Source organism: Cydia splendana, chromosome 18 (genome assembly GCF_910591565.1).
Source record: "Cydia splendana chromosome 18, ilCydSple1.2, whole genome shotgun sequence".
In the NCBI taxonomy this organism is placed as follows: Eukaryota; Metazoa; Arthropoda; class Insecta; order Lepidoptera; family Tortricidae; genus Cydia; species Cydia splendana.
This window is the reverse complement of record NC_085977.1, coordinates 13,161,507-13,183,072: the sequence shown is the minus strand read 5'-3', so window position 1 is coordinate 13,183,072 and position 21,566 is coordinate 13,161,507. Positions and strand designations below refer to the sequence as shown.

The window sequence follows — 21,566 nt, the reverse complement described above, 5'->3', positions numbered from 1 at the left end:
TCGCATTGTGTCGAGATCCCAACTTCACGACCCTCAGAATGAATGCGGTCTTCGTTTTCACATACTTTCCGATGTCATCGACCTTCGTAAGGTAATGTAGACGGGACACATACAGCAGCCAAGTTCCAGGATGCCAAATTACATACACCAGTGCTGTTTTATCTTTGAAATGGATCCTTGCGGGACTGCAATGCGTCAGAGCACAGGTGTTGCAAAATGAAGAGACGTTCAGCACATATGTTCGCGGCACTGTAGTAGAAGCTATTATATTACGGAACTAAGGAAGCCGTTTTTCAATTGATATAATATTTCATTACGTAAAAGGTAAAGGCACCTTACGTGACCTTACACGAGCACACCTGCTGTATTATTGGCTCAATTTACTATTGGCAATTACTACATTAAAATGTTTGCTTTACAGGTTGTGACTGCAAGAATGCACCATTCGGCTGTTGCCCCGACCAAAGGAGCTACGCCACAGGCCCCAATAACACCGGCTGTGGCTGCGAACATACTCAGCACGGATGCTGCCCTGATAGGTACCACCCCTGGCATTCAACTCCTTTTAAGTTAAAAGTCCATTGCGTACGACACACCTCTTATCGACTGTGACTATCGAAATAAACCTTTTAATGATGCTAGTTTTATTTAAGCGAAAACAACACCGCATTGCTACATATATTGATTAGCAGGGATCGTACATTTTCCAGCGTTTAGGTGCACGAAGTGTTGTTAACGGAATTGGTATAAATAATTTCAACCCTAATGATTAATTAGCGTTTATTACGTTGATATTAACCTTAATTTACGATTTCAGTTGAAATTATCTATACCAATTCCGTTAACACCACGCGAATCGATTTGGTGCAGCGGAGTGGTGTTAACGGAATTGGTATAAATATTTTCAACCCTAATGATTAATTAGCGTTAATTACGTTAATATTAACCTTAATTTACCATTTCAGTTGAAATTATCTATACCAATTCCGTTAACACCACTCTGCTGCACTAAAAATGCTGGAAAATGTACGATCACTGTTGATTAGGTTAATAACAGTTCGAGCACGCGTTCCGTGCATATTCAAGTTGAGGAAGCAAGAGGGTGTCGCCACAGCGAGAGTGTAGGCTCCCTTATATTATAATACCTCAAAGCTCGTCTTCAGAAGATCTTAACATGGAAAACAAAACAAATGTCAAAAGCTGTAAACGCTTTCATTCCTAAATCCCAATTTCTGCCACCAGACACACCGAAGCCACCGGCCCCAACTTCGAAGGCTGCAGCTGCCACACGTACCAGTTTGGTTGCTGCCCCGACGGCAAGACGCCCGCGGTCGGCTTCAACCTCCAGGGCTGCCGCTGCCAGGAGTCCCAGCACGGCTGCTGCGGCGACGGCGTCACGGCTGCCACCGGACCCAACCAGGAGGGCTGTGACTGTGCTTCCAGCAAGTATGGATGCTGCCCTGATGGAGTTACAGAGTCGCAGAGCAAGAACTTTACTGGTTGTGCTGATGCTCCTGTTAATAAGCAAGGTAATTAGCTTAAAAAATCCGTAACGTGCATTCTAACTCCTGGATATTAAAGTCGTGTTCAGATATCTGAGCACCTTGTTTCCTTCGATAAGCTGATGGCTTCTAGACTTTTGAAAAACACGTTTTTCACAGCGGCCTGCGCCCTGCCGTACGTGCAAGGGCCGTGCACCAACTATTCCATCCAATGGTTCTACGACACGGACTACGGCGGCTGCTCGCGCTTCCACTACGGCGGCTGCGAAGGCAACGGCAACCGGTTCGCGGACAAAGCCGAGTGCGAGGATGTGTGCGTCAAACCTGCTCCTAGAGGTAACACTTACACGTTTACATAGGTACATGTTTCTTTTGTATCACTTAGGAGATCAGAATTTCCACTCTTATACATTTCTTCCTGAAGATCATCTCATTTTGTGGTTTTGACCTTTTTTAGGATTCCTTGATACATTCGTAAAATCTTCCTTTCAACGTTCCCATGTTTTCATCCAATTGACGGAATACATGAAGTGAGAGTGAGGCGCTGTTTGTCTGTTTGTGTCCACAAAACTTTATTGCCCACGAACTACATGTGCTTTTTAAAAACCGCACCTCCTCTTAAACATCCATTCTAATATATTGCCAATTTCAGACGCGTGCCACCTACCCAAGGTGAAGGGAAGCTGCACGAATAACCCATCGATCCGGTGGTACTACGACGACACCTACCAGAGATGCCTGCAGTTCCACTACGGCGGCTGTCTCGGCAACGCCAACAACTTCGACAAGCAAGACGAGTGCGAGAAACAGTGCGCGCCTAAACATAACGAAGGTAATATCTATGAAAAAACCGGCCAAGTGCGAGTCGGACTCGCACACGAAGGGTTGCGTACCATTACGCAAAAAACGACAAAAAAATCACGTTTGTTGTATGGGAGCCCCACTTAAATATTATATTATTAATTTCAACTTTTCTGCCCAAGCTCTTTCTACACGGTTACCTACCAAATGAAGCTTCCAGCGCACAAGGTGAACTCGTTAGTATTAAACCATGTAGAAGGTGAATTAAATTTGAATTTCTATTGCTGGCAACAAATCACCCCACTTGGACTGGACGCTAGGTGGGCCACCTTGTGGAACGGGCTTATCTCGCCTTATATCATTAATGCACCCTAAATCGTGGCAAACAGAATAGATGGTATAGATAGAGGGTTACTGTCCATAGTAAATTTTGTAGTCACAGTAAATTTACTGCCATCTATCGACACAAGCGTAAAACAGAAAATTAAAATGTATAAAAATTTCATAAAATTTATATACTTATATATGAATAAATGTTTATTTTTATTTATTATTTCCATATGACTGACCCATGTTATTTCACAGATATGTGTTAAAAATTTTAAATGAGCGCCGCGTTTCTCAAAAAAAAATACATTTCATTCATGTCTTCAAAATATTGACTTCTTGTGCTCATTTTACTCAGAATCTTTTGTACATTCACGCCTCATACATGAAAAAATGTGTCCCAAGATTTCCTTTCCAGATCGTCACATTTTTGTATGAATGATTTTTTTATTTGTATGAACGTGACGCACTGGAAAAATATTTTTTTCTTACAAAATGTTGGGACACATTTTTTCATGTATGAGGCGTGAATGTACAAATGATTCTGAGTAAAATGAGCCCAAGAAGTCAATATTATTTTGAAGAAATGTAAATTTTTTTTGGAAAACGCTCAAATATCAACGTCATCTAGCCGAGCATAGGCCAAAGGTGTGGCGCCATCTATTCGAGAATAACTTTTTCTTGATTTTTAGACGCACGTTTTTTTCATAGACTTTATTAATCTTATACGGAGTTACATATGTCTTTGATCGTGGTAAACTTATGTTAACAGAAGAACAGTGCCAGCTGCCCATCGAAGAAGGCCCATGCGCCGGCACCTTCAGTCGCTGGGGCTACAACGAGACCACGGGACGCTGCGAAGAGTTCCTGTGGGGAGGCTGCGAGGGCAATCCTAACAAGTACGATACCGCATATATATCTGTATATAAATTTATAGGGGTCCCACATCAAACCCGGGGTCGCGGTAAACTTCGACGGCGTTGGCGAGATGACCTTAACACCTTTGATAGGAACTGGTGGGAGACGGGTCAAAACCGGGATACGTGGAAAGGGAGGAGGGAGGCCTTTGCCCAGCAGTGGGACACTCTAGGCTCAACTAAATATAAATAAATAAATTTATAGGGAGCACCACAGTAGCCCTTTTTGGATTCACGCCACATGTTGCAGACTCTCTAACTCTCCTCCACTCCAAAATGCGTAAACTGTAGGGGATAGCATCTGATCCGCCTGCCTCATCATCATCAGCTCGTTGCAGTCCACTGCTGGACATAGGCCTCCCCTAAGGTACGCCACAGAGCCCGGTCTGCCGCTTTATGCATCCAGTCGCTGCCGGCCCTCCTGTGCAAGTCATCCCGCCATCTTGCTCCTGCGACATTTGTGGCCATGCGACATCCGCCTGCCTATTGGTATGAAACTTGTGTGAAGTGTCAATATCAATTTATTAATTCTGACTGATTCCTTACTTGCCTACGTTTTTCTCTGCGCACTCTCACGTATTAACTTCAATAATATCCACGTTCTAAGTGGAGTATTACATTAAATTCTTACGCACTTTACAGGTTCATATCTGAGGCAGCTTGCATGCTGAAGTGTAATCCACCAGGCACTAAGAAACGTGAGTTATCTAATCTACTTACCTATACCTACTTACCTATAAATAGGCGAGGAGTTCAATTATCAACAGTTGCAGTGGCGGATTTGCCTTAACCTTTTGGACGCCAATGACCGACATATCCGCACCGTAGGTTTAACGCCAAAGACCGATCATAGACCACAGAGCCGCATAGACCTACGTGCATATGCATAAAGTTCCATTTCAGTTTTGACACTTCGGTGACGTGGCGTCAGCGCGTCAGCTTTTGTGTTTGACACGGCGTCGAAAAGGTTAAGGCCCAGTAGGCCCGGGCATAGGGCGAAATATTAGGGGCGGCAAATTGTGACTAAAAAATTCCCTGATGAAAACAAGAAATAACTCAAAATGTAGTCAATATGATGGGTGCTGAGAAAGGGGCGACTACAGGGCCTGGGGTCTAGGGCGGCAAAGACTGCAACTGCACAGTAGGTAGTAACACTAAAAACTTATTTCGACTTACAGGCCTATTCGGATTTCGAGATAATCACAAGATCTTGAGACGATTTAGAGATCAACTAGGTCTACATTAGATATCGACTAGATGTGACTTGGATATCTAAGTCATAACTTGTCGTAATCGTTCAAGAGGACCTCCAGAATCGCGGAAACGTCAAATTTGACATATCTATCTTACAAATATCTTTAAATTATCCGTATCGTAACTTGTTGAAGTCTAGTTGAAATCTAATTCATTTTCCGAATCGAGCCGTTACTTTTTAGGCCTTTGGTTAAATGTGCATGAAATTTATGATTATTGATTTTCTTTTTTTTTATCGCACGTTGGTTATGGAATACCTGAACTGTAGATTAGTGGTTATGGTTTTCTAGTAGATTAGTTGCATTTTCTCTATTATGCTAACACATTCTTCTAGCCGCTTCTTATGCTCAATCGTGTTCTGCCGTATTTTACTTCATTTATCCATGTCTATACATGTCTGCCCACCTTATTTATGGGCTCAGGTCTGGTCTCACACTTCACAAATATAAATATCTGTTCACAGAAAATATATAATTGGGTCCTCGTGTAGATACCTAAATACAGACACAGGTTACCTAGGCCATATGTTAACTTGTAGCTCACGTCTAAAAACGCGTATATTATGTGTATCACAATTTACAACAAATTACCTGATCGTTTTAAAGACATGGACTTGAGCATTTCAAAACAAATATAAAAATGTAGTGAGGGATTCTAAAGTATAATCCTGAGCGTAATGAGAGATTCAAGTGTTAACGCCCAAGACGAAATAATTTTGATACTATGTGACACATACTGCTTTTCACATCAACTATGAGGAAAATAAAAAAATCTTAGTGTTGACACAATCTGATGCTTAAACAGATTATTTAAGCTTAAAAAAATATGTGCAAAAAAATGTAAAAATAGTGTGCTAGCACAGAAAAGTGTTACTTTGATCCCTCCTAGCACGGAAGAAAAGTGCTACTTTGATCCCTCCTAGCAAGGAAGAAAAAGCTCTTTTCCGAATAGGTGGTGTGAAAAGTAAATAAACAGCAGAACAAATCGTGAGAGCATACCAGGCGCCCAAAAACCGGGTGGTGATTTTCTAACTAACTCCTATACCGTACAGCTGTGTGCGAACAACCTCAGGACGCAGGCAACTGCACTGAGAACCTTCCGTACTGGTCCTTCAACCGAGACGAAGAGCGATGCGTTCCCTTCTATTACGGTGGCTGTGGAGGCAACGATAACAAATTTACCGATCAGAAACAGTGCGATGAAGCCTGCCCTAAGTCATTTGGTAAGTTTCCATAGGATGTAATATTTCATAGATACGAACGGAGAAAAAAACATATGAACCTGTATATCTAAAGAAAATGCAGAACATAGCTAATTATTTGAGTTCACGTGGTAAGTTTTAGGATTAAAAGTTGTGTGTGTGTGTGGGTTGTGTATGTGTAGCTGGGGAGTGAGTTTTGGCTTGTAGATAATGGGAATGGGATTAATCATGTTCTATGATTATTCTACATTAGTTCACAGCTTGCGTGCATGGTGTTTGTTCTTCTCATATTTCTAATAGATTTTTGTAAACAGCAATTTACTTTAGCGGCTAAATGTTACTCACCTTGGCATGCAATGCATAAAAAATCTTCTTTCCATCTTTTGTTACTTATCTAATTTTAAAAAAATGTTACCATGCTTTATGTAAATACCAATATTTTTATTAAAATTACCTACGTACGAATTTTAATCATAATGATTTGTATATGCAGTGAAAGACAAGTGCACACTGCCGGCGTCACCCGGAGAATGCAGGCAGTTCCGCTTGCGCTGGTTCTTCGACACCAAACACCAACAGTGAGTTTAAGTTACACTAGAATCTGTGCGGAAAAAGAAGAGGCGTGGAATATATTGGGCCGATTGGGCCCGTTACATTCCACGTCTCTTGTCTTTCCGCACAGACTCTATTTTAAATTACTTAAAAAACGAACAGTTACAAACTTAACTTGTAGATTGTATTTATGGTTTTCTCAAAATGTGCGGGAACATAAGATAGCCTGGGCTTTAAATTTTAATGGCCGCCGGAATATTTGAGGTTTTTTTATTATGGATAAGCTGCGCCATGAAGAGGGCAATAGGCGTGATATATTTGCCTACTAATTGTGTTGTTGATTGCTAGTCCATGATGCAGTGGTTTTGATACTTCCCGTCTCGTGTCCAGATGTCGCCAGTTCCCTTACGGTGGATGCGGTGGAAACGACAACAACTTCGTATCCGAGGATCTGTGTAACTTGGAGTGCAACCGCCCCGCCACTCCGCCACCACCAACGCAACCTGAAGGTAACTTTCATAACATTGTCGGAGCAGTATCAATAAACGACCCTCGCTGCTCTACGGACCGTAACTTGTTAGCGAACCACTTCTTGTGCCGGAAGAACAAATTATCTACGAGTGGCATTCAACTACTTCTTGACAGAGCAACAGTTTGACGAAGATCAATTGCCGCTTTGCAGTCTAATAAATCAGAGGTAAACTTATCTTACTACACACACGTTCATTCGCAAATCTTACAGCTATGAACTCTAAACCTGCCTGACACGAAACACACGATAGTTCATAACTGACAAGACAACTTTTCGACTAAGGTTTCATTCGCCTTTACACTCACAGAATCGCCTCCGCTACGATAACCCTCAGAGTGAACACTATTGATTAGTGAGGAAACTAGGCCTTGTTGGAGTAGTTGGGACGCTGTACTGTCCCTGTGTAAATTAGAGTAATGTTCTCCAGCGACGTGCCTTCAGCCGACCGACGCAGGCGGCTGCTCGGGCCGCGAGGAGCGCTGGACGTACTCCGCCGAGTCTAAAGAGTGTGTGCCGTTCGTGTACACCGGCTGCGGCGGTAACGACAACAATTTCCCGTCGAAGGAATACTGCGAGCTCACTTGCCGCCCGCCGCAAGGTACCTAACGTAACTAACGTCCTGTCCTGTTGAGGTATCTGCCGCAATTACATAATTAATTGTTTGATGCTCTTGCTCTTCTCGTTCTGTTTCTTGCTCCTGATTGCACTTCAAGGTGAAGGGGGGGAGATTGGATTTGCTTGCGAACGAATGTTTTTATGTTTATTTGATCCTTGTCTCTGTGCCAAACGAATTTGAGGCTTGGGATCAATATAAAAAAAAACTTTCTTGATTTTTCAATGTCTTCTATCACCTATGTCTCAACTAAACTAGGCAGGTAATAATGGTGACGGCTGATAACTCATACCTAAAGCAAGTGATTGACTATCCTTCAACTCAAGGATCTCTAAGCGTTTCTTCTTCTGTGGCAGGCCACACTTACGTGAATGAATAGGCATTTGAGTGTTTCTGTTTGTTCCAGACATATGCGAGTTGCCGAAAGACGTCGGCCCGTGCCGCGCCGCGCACCCGCGCTGGTACTACGATAGCACTAACCAACAGTAAGTTTTTCAACACTCACCTACGCGCACACACTTCAATCGTTGTAACTTATAAATAGAGTCCACAACCTCGTCAAGTTATTCGGGAAGTATGGCAAACTTAGAAGGGACGTCGATCTCTAAGTTAAGTTAAGTTAGTTAGTTAGTGTTAAGTATTCTGAAGCCTCCTGAGACCCAGAAGCAGTTGTTTTTGGTTTTTAACCTTTTGAACGCCGGACGGCGAAGGAATTTGCCGTGCCCCGGACGCCAGGCTATCGCGATTATTCAAGCGAAATTGAACTTTACGGAATCCCGCGTAAGTCCCTATTGCATTGGTGAAGCCGACAGCTTTAGCCATCTTTGGCGTCCTTGGCAAGACTTTCCGATGAAAGGTTAAATTTGGAACCGTTAGTTACTGTATAAAAGTTTAGAATACGTATGTACAAAAAATTGTAGGTACGCGGGGTCTCAGAAGGTGGGTACCTAAGACATCTTCACTTAGATCTACTTGCGTTTCGATGTACCTACATGTGCAAGGAAAGCGTCACCTAAAATTAATTATCTGTCTAGATGTCGTCAGTTCTACTACGGAGGCTGTCTCGGCAATAAGAACAACTTCAGATCAGAGGAGGAGTGCCGCATCGGATGCGTGCTCACGCGAGCGCCGCCAGCGCCACCACCGACCCAAGGTATTACCACAGAGTAACTATTACCTGTCTTTACGAAGGTTTCCAACTCTTTATTTAGGTATTCTACAAAGTTACCCAGCACCATATAGGGGCAAATTTTGACAAATATATGGGCGATTCTCTGTAAGACCGTACACGGCTGTCCTGGACATTAAAGAAAAAACAATTATTTTAGAAATTAAAAAAATTACAGAACAAAAGCATAATAATAGGGATATTGTTATGCTTTTGTTCTGTAATTTTTTAATTTCAAAAATAATTGGGTTTTTAAAAAAACTATATAGCTATTATATATATTTTTTTCTTTATTTCTTTGACGATAATGTTCTTGCAGACGTATGCTCGTTGCCGGCGGAAGTGGGTTTGTGCCGCGCGGCGGTCCCGCGGTTCTACTTCAACGCCGCTTCCGGCCGCTGCGAGCCTTTCACCTACGGAGGCTGCGGCGGAAACCAGAACAAGTACTCACCTATTCATAATACATATTTACAAAAAGTGCAACCTTTTATCAGTATTACTCAGGTAATCTAACCTATTTATAATTATTGTGTTTGTGTCTTTGGTCAAACCACAAACAAAAGGGCTAACCCGAGATATTGTAGTGAAACTTTTTGTTCAATGAAAAATAAGAAGAAAGGCACTTTTTCTGCAGCTCTTTGAATCCGTATATGTTTGACTGATTTATTTATTTTGTAGCTTCGAGAATGAGCAGGAGTGCGAACAGCGCTGTGCGCCAGCTCCAGTTCCTCCCCCGGTAAGTTGTGTGAATAAATATTAATATCATCAGATACTTATTATGAAAGGAGGGGATGGTGGACTGAACATCGAATACCTATAGATTACATTATACTTATAATAATATCTGCGAGGGAGTTACCACCTAATAAGATTTATTAGAAACCACCTCCTAAAATGGTTACATTTGGCCAAAAACTATTCATTTGTTAGGCGCTGTATTAAAATCTTTTCTTTTTTTCAATCTAGCGTGATGTTTCACCCGAGTGTCGCGTGGCATCCCTCGACCAATGCCGAGGAGTCGGCCGTATGTGGTACCTGGACCCGGCTAGCGGGCGCTGCGCCCCGCACGACCCGCAGCCCGGCGCGCCCAGCTGCGACCTGCCCGGCATCTTCAGCTCGCCCGAGGCTTGCGAGCGCGCCTGCGGTGACTTCAGAGAGATAGGTAACTGCTGCAGTGTTACAACACCCAGCCCCATGGAGTCGGTCACATATGGTACCTGGACCCCGCACGACCCGCAGCTCGGCGCACCCAGCTGCCCAGTGTTACATGACCCTCCTCGGACCTGGAACCTCTTTTTGGGATTATGGGTGCTGACTTCTTCATTGACGTGACCAGCTGACCAGCCAACAGGTAGTCTTAGCCACATCAACACCAGCTAAGTAAACCTTCGGCTCAAGTGTTGAACTCTTGTAAATAACTAGAAACACAACTGCCAGTAACGTAATATTGTTGTTAATGATTGAAGGAGAAGCTAATTTGGCTTGAGAGCTTTTCATCGTTTTTTTAGCCGCCTACCTATTAGTATATGTAGGTATATGTTCAACCAGCAAGTTTTCCATAAACACGCGATCGGAATGATGTGTCTGTAGTTTCCAACTTCTCCAATCTTTCAAAGTAAACGTGTATCTAGTTATACATAAGAGATCAATGCTCAGGTGACGTGTGCCGGCTCGTGAAGGACGCGGGCCCGTGCAGCGAGCGCCAGCCCAAGTACTACTTCGACTCGGCCACAGGCACGTGTCAGCCCTTCACGTACGGCGGCTGCTTCGGCAGCGCCAACCGGTTCTCCAGCGAGGCCGAGTGCGAGGCCGTCTGCTTGCCTGGATTACCTGGTAAATCTAAAATGATTTAAGTTTTTACTTCATGTCTGCGTTTCACTGTGAAGATATTCCCTTGTGCAAATTTGGTGAAATGTATAAAACGGAACAACAAGCTCGCTTAGCTACTTGCTGAATGCCGTGAAATATTTCTTGGATAAAATTCGATGAAATAATTCAGTTCGAAGTACCTAGTTAACACCAGTGGTTTTTAAACTAACAGTCATCTATCTTTGTCACACTTGATTTTAAGGCAAATGTACCTTTCTTTTCTTCCTCGCGTTATCCCGGCATTTTGCCACGGCTCATGAGAGCCTGGGGTCCGCTTTACAACTAATCCCATGATTTGACGTAGGCGCTAGTTTTTAAGAAAGCGACTGCCATCTGACCTTCCAACCCAGAGGGGAAACTAGGCCTTATTGGGATTAGTCCGGTTTCCTCACGATGTTTTCCTTCACCGAAAAGCGACTGGCATTAATATCAAATGAGTACATAAGTTTCGAAAAACTCATTGGTACGAGCCGGGGTTTGAACCCGCGACCTCCGGATTGAAAGTCACACGCTCTTACCGCTAGGCCACCAGCGCTTGTTTTTTTAAAGGTAAATGTACCTAATGCCAGTAATGTCATAAACTCGATCGATCAATTTGAACGCAGTGTTATGAGGCTCGGAGGTTTAAAAACTCGAGGCTTCATGACTAAATCATGCCTTCTGTAGCTGAAGCAGTAATTAAACTATTTTTAGAAGCCTTCAACTCACAAAACTAAGGGAATGCGATGTCCACAGATCCGTGCAAGTTGCAGCCCAGTGCAGGCAACTGCAGCGAGCAGATCGAGAGCTGGTACTATGACGAGGGCCGTGACGAGTGCGGAGAGTTCTACTACACCGGCTGCGGCGGCAACGATAACAGGTAACAACAATAAAAAACAGCAACACTCACTAACACACACTGCTAGCTACCCGCTAGGCGGGTTCTCTATTCAAAGGCGGATAAACCACGTAATCGGCTACAAGCCTACTTAGCTTACGTGCTTCGTCTAAGAAGAGTCTCAATTGAATATTACAGATGAAATAAGTATTAGAGTGGATTTAATGCGTGAATGATTTTGGATTAGTTAAAATAAGTACTTACTTGTAGCAGGATACATTATATTGATGGCATTGTTGCAGATTCCCAAGTAAAGAAGAATGCGAGGGACAGTGCAAGAAGGGTGGAGTGCCGGAACCACCACAGGTAACTTACACTAATTTCTCAACACTAACAGTAATAACTTTGGCGAATCTACTGACTCAAACCATGCTTGCGCTTATATCGTCTGCTACGTGTCACGGTTTAAGTTGTAAGTGCGATTGTGACTTACACATACATATTCCTTTGGAGAGATTACTTAACTAACGGCCCAACCCTTTTATATAAATACAGATTAATTCGGTAGCTCATTCAATGTTTAGCGTATTCTCGCGCAAAATCATCCAAATTTAAGCAGATTCTTCCAAGCTGTACCGTTGGTTTGCGTAATGGGACTGAAATATTCTTCCATCTAATAGTCAAATTGTTTCTTCCACAACAGAACGAACAGTGCCGCACGCCAGCCTCACTAGAGCCATGCGGCGAGCCGAGCATCGCCTTCTACTACGACTCCGCGCAGGCCCGTTGTGCACCCGCCCCGATCGGTGGCTGTACCGACAACCCGAACAAATATAGCACCGAGGAAGAGTGCCTGAGGAGCTGCGGCGAGTTCAGAGGATTAGGTAAATTAGTAACAACTACCACCACCACCATACTTAGGGCATACTGAAAATTCCTGGACTGGCCACTTAGAAAAAATAAGTCGTCTCATATATCGAATCCAGAAACTTTCAGTATGGCCCACGTACCACTACCATATGATACGTAGGACCAAGATTGGTCCTAATTTATGGTTGTATTTATAACCCGTACTACCACAGAATCAAAGATATGAGATAAAAAAGTAAGTCTTAGTAGATTATCTTCTGTTTTGTCTGATTGTACAATGAAGAAATATCACTCCGTAGGTATCCAAAACTTAAAATCAAAGATTGCTGATTTACAAATCCGACAGAATTCTTCAACACCTCATTGACACACTAAAAATGTGATCTCTTTATGATAAAAAACACGACTAGACTTTTCAACCAAAATGACAATCGTTTATCGACACGCCAATTGAAAAGTAAAAACTTGGACGACAATGTGAACGAAAAGTCATGATCACGAGATCGTTTCCATACATTATTTAAGTAATTTTCATTGACATTTCGTTGAATTTTCTCGCAGACGTGTGCCGCGCGCCGCTTGATCCGGGCCCGTGCCGCACCTCCACGCAGAAGTACTACTGGAACCTTCGCGAGGGCCGCTGCGAGCCCTACACGTACGGCGGCTGCGGCGGCGGCCCCAATCGCTTCTCCAACCAGCCCGAGTGCGAGGAGGTCTGCGGACATCTAGCTATCGGTAAGATTTTGATTCAACTTGTCTTTGACGTAGAAATTGACAATTATTTTAGACTCTTGTAGTTTATTGCATCCCTATTTATTATTTGTTATGGTTTAATGCTAACATCAATCAACTCTTTCTTCTTTCAAAACTAATAAACCTAGAAGTATTTTAGATTAAAATGTGAGTCCGTTTAATCACGCCACTTTAAGAATCCACTACATAAAAGCTGAATCCGAATTACGGAGCAAAACTATATTTAAAACGCACCTTGCGTTGAGCAAAGCTTTTGATGTGGTTGATTCTCAAAAAGGGACTCGCAAAGGCACTTTCAAACGGTTTAAATCTCATGCTTAGTTTGTATCTTCCATACTCTTGAACTTGCTTGTGTGCTTGGCACTTGGCCCGTGTATGGCATGTGGGTCACTGGTCACAGACCCGGCGTGCGGGCTGGCGCCGGCGCCGGGCGCGGCGTGCCCGGGCAGCAGCACCGCGGGGCAGCAGCGCTGGCACCACAGCACGCTGTACGGGGAGTGCCGGCTCTTCGTCTACTACGGCTGCGAGGGCAATGGCAACAACTTCTTGACCAAAGAGGAGTGCGAGCAGCACTGCAGCCCGCCGCCGGCCGGCAACGGTACTCGCTTTGCTCGACGACTATCTGCTTGCATGATAACTGTACTTTCGTGCTCCAATGGGATCCTTGTTGTTCAACGATATTTTAAGTAGAAATGCATGTTATTACTAGCAAAAAGCAGAGCTTTGTAAGGGCTCGCGGAGGTTTTCTACCTTAACGTACCGAACCGGTTGCTGTCCGGTACGCCTGTCTGTTACAGCTTTTACTTTGTCCTTTAAAAACGTGTCCAGACGACAAAATCAAATTGCCAATATCATCCACACGTAATATACAATTTCATAAGTGCATTACATCCTACACGGTCGCCCAGTACTTTTTGTAAGGAACCCAACTGGCTTTCCTACATAATGTTGGGTCAGCGAATTCTTGAATTTATGTTTGCGTCCACTCCACACAATTGATCGAAAAACTATCCCGTCTGGACACCTACTGGCGGTAATCACGCTGCTCCGCACATAAACTAACACACACAATTCCACTAGGTACAGCCAGGGTCCAGCATCAGCTCTATCTTGGGTACTACTCTTCCAAGTTCTCATTAAGACGTGTCAGATGACCAAAACAGCGTGTGCCTATGTTGCACCAAACCTGAGTTCCAATAGGTACAGCCAAGGTTTAGCATCAGCTCTATCTTGGGTACTAATCTCCTAAGTGCTCATCAAGACGAGTCGGATGGCCAAAACAGCGTGTGCCTATGTTGCAACAAACCTGAGTTCCACTAGGTACTGCCAGGGTTCAGCATGAGTTCTATCTTGGGTACTGTTCTCCCAAGTGCTCATCATGACGAGTCGGATGTCCAAAATAGCGTGTGTCTATGTTGCATCAAACCTGATCGAGTTCCACTAGGTACAGCCAGGGTTCAGCATCAGCTCTATCTTGGGTACTACTTTCCTAAGTTCTCATCAAGACGAGTTGCATGACCAAAACAGCGTGTGCCTATGTTGTATAAAACGCGAGCTCCATTAGGCACTGTCAGGGTTCATAAAAAAAAAATTAAAAAAAAAGAAAATAAAAAAGGAAATCATTTATTTCAAGCTACAAGGCTCATAATTGGTTGTCAACAGTTGTATAATAAATATGTCATTCCTAAAAATACTGTACAAATGTCAAAAATAATCATTTAAAAATTCCTATTAATTAATACTAATAAAATAAATATAAACAAAAATTAAAAATTAAAATTAAAATTAAAATTAAAATTGAATTTGAATTTGAATTTCAGCATCAGCTATCTTGGGTACTGAAAGTACTGATCTACCCAGTGATCATCATGACGAGTCGGATATCCAAAACAGCGTGTGTCTATGTATGTTGCATCAAACCCGAGCTCCACTAGGTACTGCCAGGGTTCGGCATCGGCTCTATCTTGGGTACTACTCTCCTAAGTGCTCATCAAGATGAGTCGGATGACCAAACCATAATGTGCCTTTGTTACACCAAACCTGAGTTCCACTAGGTACTGCCAGGGTACTGGGTCATTTTGCTGAACTGCACGCCGACGTTTCGATTGGCATGCAGTTCCCATACAAGTTGCAGTCGGGTTGTAGTCCGTCTGTATCGGCCCTAAGTCACTGAAGTTTGTATTAATTATGCTTATCTTTATTTATAATTTTAGCAGTTCCAAGCAATAGTAACACTAAAGGCGCCATTCATTAATTACGTAAGACAATTTTTGCCAGCTTTTGACCCCCTCCCAACCCTATGTAAGAAATAATAAGAATAGGCTGACCCCGTCCAGCCACCAATATAATTTATTTAAAAAAAAATATTTTTATGAATGTTTATTTGTACCTGTACAAAGGTACTTGAGCTCGTTTAAGCTAACTCTGCATCGTGTTTGATAGCATAGAGTGTAGAAGTATTATTTTAAACGTCATAATTTCATAGAAATTAAAAAAAATATCGCATCTTTGTGATCTTACTTAAGAACTATGAAAACCCCCTCCCACCCCATTGTAAGAAAAAATAAGATATGTTCGACCCCCCTCCACCCCAAAATCGTCTTACGTAATAAATGAATGGCGCCAAAACTGTATCTCGAACTGAAAATACCCGATTTAAGTTTGCTAACACAACATGACTGATCATCACATCGTCAGCGTCACAAAACATACGAGTAAATTGACCTCCGCAGTAAATATACAGCAAGATTGATTGTTCTAGTAGGTATTCACAAAAACTTAATTGCTAAAATGGGAATCAAACCAAGTGAAGCGAGGTGGGTTGAATCCAAAATTGTACCCACTTTGGTATTCATCGTTGTTAATGGCGTAAGCGCCATCGACATTATTGAACTTGAAAACACCACATAGGTATCGTATTGTCTGAATACCCACAACACAAGCCTTCTTAAGTAGTCAGTTTGTATAAGAATGTCCAATATTTATTTATTTATTACTAACGCCATCTGTTAGAGAAAGAAATAATTAACATTAGCACGAATGTTAATTCATCATTTTGCCAACAGATGGCCCTAGTAGTAATACAAAGTGTTATTACTTTATTTTATTTTATTAGGTTTATAAAATGATATTTTTATGTTTGATAACACATCTAGACATTAATTTAAATTACTATGTTAAATTTCAAACCTAACAGTGCAGTAGTTTTTCCGTAAAGTGTACCACAAGAATGCATAGTTCGTCGATTAGTGATAGGGCTCGCTTCGCTCGCCCTAATAAATTAGTGTCTCAGTACTGCAGAAATTCCACACTACGCGGTGGGTCTTGTTTATATACTAGCAAAAAGCAGAGCTTTGTAAGGGCTCGCGGAGTTTTTCTACCTAAACGTATATACCGGACCGCGACTTTGATCCAATCCGAGGTTTATTTCATGTTCGATCGAGTGGGTGGGTATGTAATAAGTCAGTTAAGGCCGTAACACACTATCGCACCGCACCAAGGTCGCGGTACGGTGCGATAGTGTGTTACGGCCTTTAAGAACGCTATTATAAGTGAGAGCAAGAAAGACAAATACTAACCGGACCCCGGTTGCTGTCAAGTACGCCTGTTTGTTACAGCTTTTACTTTGTCCATTAAAAACGTCTCCAGACGACAAAATCAAATTGCCAATATCATCCACACGTAATATACAATTTCATAAGCGCTTATTAGATCCTACACGGTCGCCCAGTACTTTTTGTAAGGATGCCAACTGGCTTTCCTACATAATGTTGGGTCAGCGAGCCAATGTCCTTGAATTTATTTTTGCGTCCACACCAGACAATTCAGCGAAAATCTATCCCGTCTGGACACCTACTGGCGGTAATCACACTGCTCCGCACATAAACACACACACACACACAGTTCCACTAGGTACAGCCAAGGTTCAGCATTAGCTCTATCTTGGGTCCTGCTCTTCTAAGTGCTCGTTAAGACATGTCAGATGACCAAAACAGCGTGTGCCTATGTTGCACCAAACCTGAGTTCCACTAGGTACTGCCAGGGTTCAGCATCAGCTTTATCTTGGGTACTACACCTAAGTGCTCATCAAGACGAGTCGGATGACCAAAACAGCGTGAGCCTATGGTGCAACAAACCTGAGTTCCACTACGTACTGCCGTACCGGTGGAGGGCGGAAGCGAGGGGGCGTGGGGAGCACCCAGACGCGGAGGAGGCCGAGAGGGTGTCGCGGGCAGCCGCGGAGCGCCTACGAGAGCGATGGAGGGATGCCTTGGAGGATAGCCGCTATGGAACCCGAACCATAGGGGCTATACTCCCGGTAATGGACGAGTGGGTGGACCGGAGCAAGGGGGCCCTGACATACAGGGTAACGCAGGTGGTGTCCGGACACGGCTGTTTCGGACACTACCTGCACAAGATACAGAGGGAGCCGGGGCCTCAGTGCCACGAATGTGGAGCGGCGGACGACACGGCCCAGCACACTCTAGAAGAATGCAAGCGCTGGGCCGTGGAAAGAGCTGCCCTCAGGGCGGCCACGGGGGTAGCGGACCTCTCGCTACGCAGCATAATAGCGGCGATGCTGGGTAGCGAGAGGAAATGGGAAGCGGTGGCCTCCTTCTGCGAAGAAACCATGTCACAGAAGGAGGAGGCGGAGAGGGTGCGAGAAGCGGCTGCTGACGCGCTTCCTCTCCGACGTAGACGGCAGGGTCGAAGGCAAAGAGCGTATGCTCGCCTCGAGCCCCAGTAGGGTCAGCGGGTACCGTACCCGCATTGCACGGCCCCATACACGTCGTCGGAGGAGGGGGGGATCAAGCGTTTCTGATCCTCCCCCATTGTGAGGGGGGCCCTGGCGATAAGCCGGGGCTGCCGGAGGGCGCCGTGGTGGAATGTCATCCCAGTCGGTCCCAGTGCGCCCTCATGAACGGCAGAGAGGGTGAAACGCCGGAGTGGGTTTAGTGGGTAGGGCCAAATTCTCCCCCTCTCTTGCCAGGAGAGGGGAAAGGAGCGGCGAGTCCCACACACCGTGCATAAACGCATTCCCACTCCGTCAAAAAAAAAAAGGGTTCAGCATCAGCTCTATCTTGGGTACTGCTCTCCCAAGTGCTCATCGTGACGAGTCGGATGTCCAAAACAATGTGTGTCTATGTTGCATCAAACCTGAGTTCCATTATACCTAATGGAACAATGGAAGTACCCTGCCAGGGTTCAGATCCGCTCTATTTTGGTTACTGCTTTCCCAAATGCTCATCAAGACGAGTCAGATTACCAAAACAGCGTGCATCTATCCTACACACCACCTGAGTTCCACTATGTACTGCCAGGGTTCAGCATCCGCTTTATCCTGGGTACTGCTCTCCCAATTGCTCATCAAAACGAGTCGGATGACCAACAGCGTGTGTCTATGTTGCACCAAACCCGAGCTCCACTAGGTACTGCCAGGGTTCAGCATCACCTCTATCTTGGGAACTAACTCTCCTATAAGTGCTCATCAAGATGAGTCGGATGACCAAAACATAATGTGCCTTAGTTGCACCAAACCTGAGTTCCACTAGGAACTGCCAGGGTTCTGGGTCATTTTGTTGAACTGCACGCCGTCGTTGCAATTGGCGTGCAGTCGGCGTGTAGTTCCCATACAAGTTGCAGTCGTGTGTCGGCCCTAAGTCACTGAAGTTTGTATTAATATGCTTATCTTTATTTATAATTTTAGCAGTTCCAAGCAATAGTAACCCTAAAGGCGCCATTCATTAATTACGTAAGACAATTTTTGCCAGTTTTTGACCCCCTCCCTCCACTATGTAAGAAATAATAAGAATAGGCTGACCCCCTCCTTCTCCCATTCCCCTATATTACCATATATTACGTAAGTATCTAAAGGAAAAATTGAGTCTCTACACGTTTGGTGCCGTTTGGTGCACGTATTAGTGCTTATTTTTCAAAAAAAAATTTTTTGCATGTGATATATGTACCTGTACAAAGGTACTTGAGCTCGTTTAAGCTAACTGATCTGCACCGTGTTTGATAGCATAGTGTGGAAGTATTATTATTATGTATTTTAAACGTCATAATTTCATAGAAATTAAATAAAAAGTCGCATCTTTGTGATCTTACGTAAGAACTATGAAAACCCCCTCCCTCCCCCATGTAAGAAAGAATAAGATATGTTCGACCCCCCTCCACCCCAAAATCGTCTTACGTAATAAATTAATGGCGCCAAAACTGTTTCTCGAACTGAAAATACCCTGATTTAAGTTTGCTAACACAACATGATTGATCAGTTCATCAGCGTCACAAAACCAAAATTGACCTCCGCAGTGAATAGGTATACAGCAAGATTGATTGTTCTAGTAGGTATTCACAGAAACTTAATTGCTAAATTGGGAGTCAAACCAAGCGAAGCGAGGTGGGTCTGAATCCAAAATTTTAACCCACTTTTGTATTCATCGTTGTTAATGGCGTAAGCGCCATCGACATTATTGAAATTGAAAACACCACATAGGTATCGTTGTCTGAGTACCCACAACACAAGCCTCCTTGAGATTACTTTGGGGCTTAGTCAATTTGTATGTCCAATATTTATTTATTTTTTTACTAGTAACGCCATCTGTTAGAGAAGTAGATAATTCATTATTTTGCGAACAGATGGCGCTAGTAGTAATACAAAGTGTTATTATTTTATTTTATTTTTTTAGGTTTATAAAATTATATTTTTATGTTTGATAACACATCTAGACATGAATTTACATTACTATGTCAAATTTCAAACCTAACAGTGCAGTAGTTTTTCCGTAAAGTGTACCACAAGAATGCATAGTTCGTCGAATAGTGATAGGGCTCGCTTCGCTCGCCCTAATTAGTGATTAGTTGATTACCTGTAAGTATTTGTTGCAACATTGAATTATGAAGACTAATTTTAACGTTTTGAAGTTGACCTATTTGTTATAAACGAATTTTGTGAGAATTTGCAAATCTAAAATAGGTACACACGTCATTTCTAGTTTACCAAACATTTAGAGCACAAAATGTCAGGTAATTATTGCCTGAGAAACTAAAAATTGGTAGGCACTTGTTATTCCCAGTTTTATTCAAAAAATAGTTTTTTTGGCAAGCGAAACTTTTAAGATTCATATTACCTTTAATTGTAGACCCCAGCGTGAACGAAGTTACCGGCTGCGAGGCGGCACAGGCTGAGTGCGCGGCTCTGTCCTGCGCGTACGGCGTCGACAGGACTAGGGATCCTTACGGCTGTGAGAGGTACGTAACTAAACCGACGTCAAAACTTCAAATATAGTATGATAGCCTTGGAGGTGCTGGCTTGACGTTGCGAGCAATGACATGCGAGCCATTGGTGTCACAAGAGGATAGCGGAGACTGGGCGAATTGGAGCAAAAAAGGTTGGAAAGTGGATTCTGAACTTCTAAGCATTAACTGAGGACACGACGGGTAAACGTTAAGATGTGAGGGATAGATGGTTCAAATCTGATCTTTGATATTTTTTATGGTCTGCTGTGTTGTTGTTTATGTCGACTCAATTTCTGGTGATACTTATAAACCCAATGCAATCGTGTTAGTTGATGTTGAAGAGATCTTTTCTTGACTTTTGATATGCATTAACACTATTCTGTATATTTTAGGTGTACCTGCATAGCTCACCCGTGCGAAACCAAGAGGTGCCCCGACGGCCTACGCTGCGTGGTAGTTGTTAACTATGACGCCACCACCGGGAGCACACAATATGTCGGAGACTGTGGAATAGGTTCGTGCCATCACTTTCTTCTTTTTCATAAACCATTTCCGCTCTGCAGATTGACAACATACCTACGCAATCGTTCTAATGCCATTTTTTTCTGCACCAACCACTTGACAGACTTATTTCCAATGTCACTCAGCAGTGAACTATGAAATTTCACATGCTCCTTAGGGTCGGTTGCACCAAACCGTCTGCCACCGTTAAAAGCGTTCGCTAAAGTTTATTGTATGGGAAGTTTCACAGATCTCTGCTGCGTAACGTTGATCAGTCTGTTAACTGTGGTTGGTTATATATTCGTTTACCTCTTGAATAATTTTCCCAGCTTCTTTCTTTCCAACCCAACTGTATTTTTAGGAATTTAAAGCAAACCACTTCTATCATACCTTTACAATTTGTTTAACAGCGGAGAAACCCGGCACGTGTCCCGCGGAGGAGGCAGCGCCCTCCAGCACCTGCCACGTCGAGTGCAACGACGACGCGGACTGCCGCGGCGAGCAGAAGTGCTGCAGCAGCGGCTGCAGCCGGCTCTGCCGCGAGCCCGAGGGCGCAGCGCCAGCGCCTGGTCAGTACCAACATGTTGAACAACATCCCCAAGTTTGGAGCTACTTCTCCGATCATCTTTATGATTATGTTCAAAACAAAC

At 43.5% G+C, this 21,566-nt stretch overlaps 1 protein-coding gene across 1 annotated transcript in view; it reads left to right on the top strand.

The window, feature by feature from the left end:
- Positions 1-21,566, top strand: part of LOC134799147 (papilin) — a 167,248-nt gene that overhangs the window by 130,097 nt on the left and 15,585 nt on the right. The window contains exons 30-53 of the mRNA XM_063771554.1: positions 422-539; positions 1,243-1,529; positions 1,662-1,838; positions 2,155-2,334; positions 3,403-3,529; positions 4,190-4,245; positions 5,853-6,023; positions 6,496-6,580; positions 6,945-7,063; positions 7,514-7,684; positions 8,106-8,184; positions 8,734-8,852; positions 9,187-9,310; positions 9,546-9,603; positions 9,834-10,029; positions 10,524-10,700; positions 11,472-11,595; positions 11,856-11,919; positions 12,257-12,437; positions 12,985-13,158; positions 13,577-13,774; positions 20,319-20,427; positions 20,808-20,929; positions 21,327-21,485. Coding sequence (XP_063627624.1) covers positions 422-539; positions 1,243-1,529; positions 1,662-1,838; positions 2,155-2,334; positions 3,403-3,529; positions 4,190-4,245; positions 5,853-6,023; positions 6,496-6,580; positions 6,945-7,063; positions 7,514-7,684; positions 8,106-8,184; positions 8,734-8,852; positions 9,187-9,310; positions 9,546-9,603; positions 9,834-10,029; positions 10,524-10,700; positions 11,472-11,595; positions 11,856-11,919; positions 12,257-12,437; positions 12,985-13,158; positions 13,577-13,774; positions 20,319-20,427; positions 20,808-20,929; positions 21,327-21,485 — 3,375 coding nt within the window. The remainder of the gene's footprint in view (positions 1-421; positions 540-1,242; positions 1,530-1,661; positions 1,839-2,154; positions 2,335-3,402; positions 3,530-4,189; positions 4,246-5,852; positions 6,024-6,495; positions 6,581-6,944; positions 7,064-7,513; positions 7,685-8,105; positions 8,185-8,733; positions 8,853-9,186; positions 9,311-9,545; positions 9,604-9,833; positions 10,030-10,523; positions 10,701-11,471; positions 11,596-11,855; positions 11,920-12,256; positions 12,438-12,984; positions 13,159-13,576; positions 13,775-20,318; positions 20,428-20,807; positions 20,930-21,326; positions 21,486-21,566) is intronic.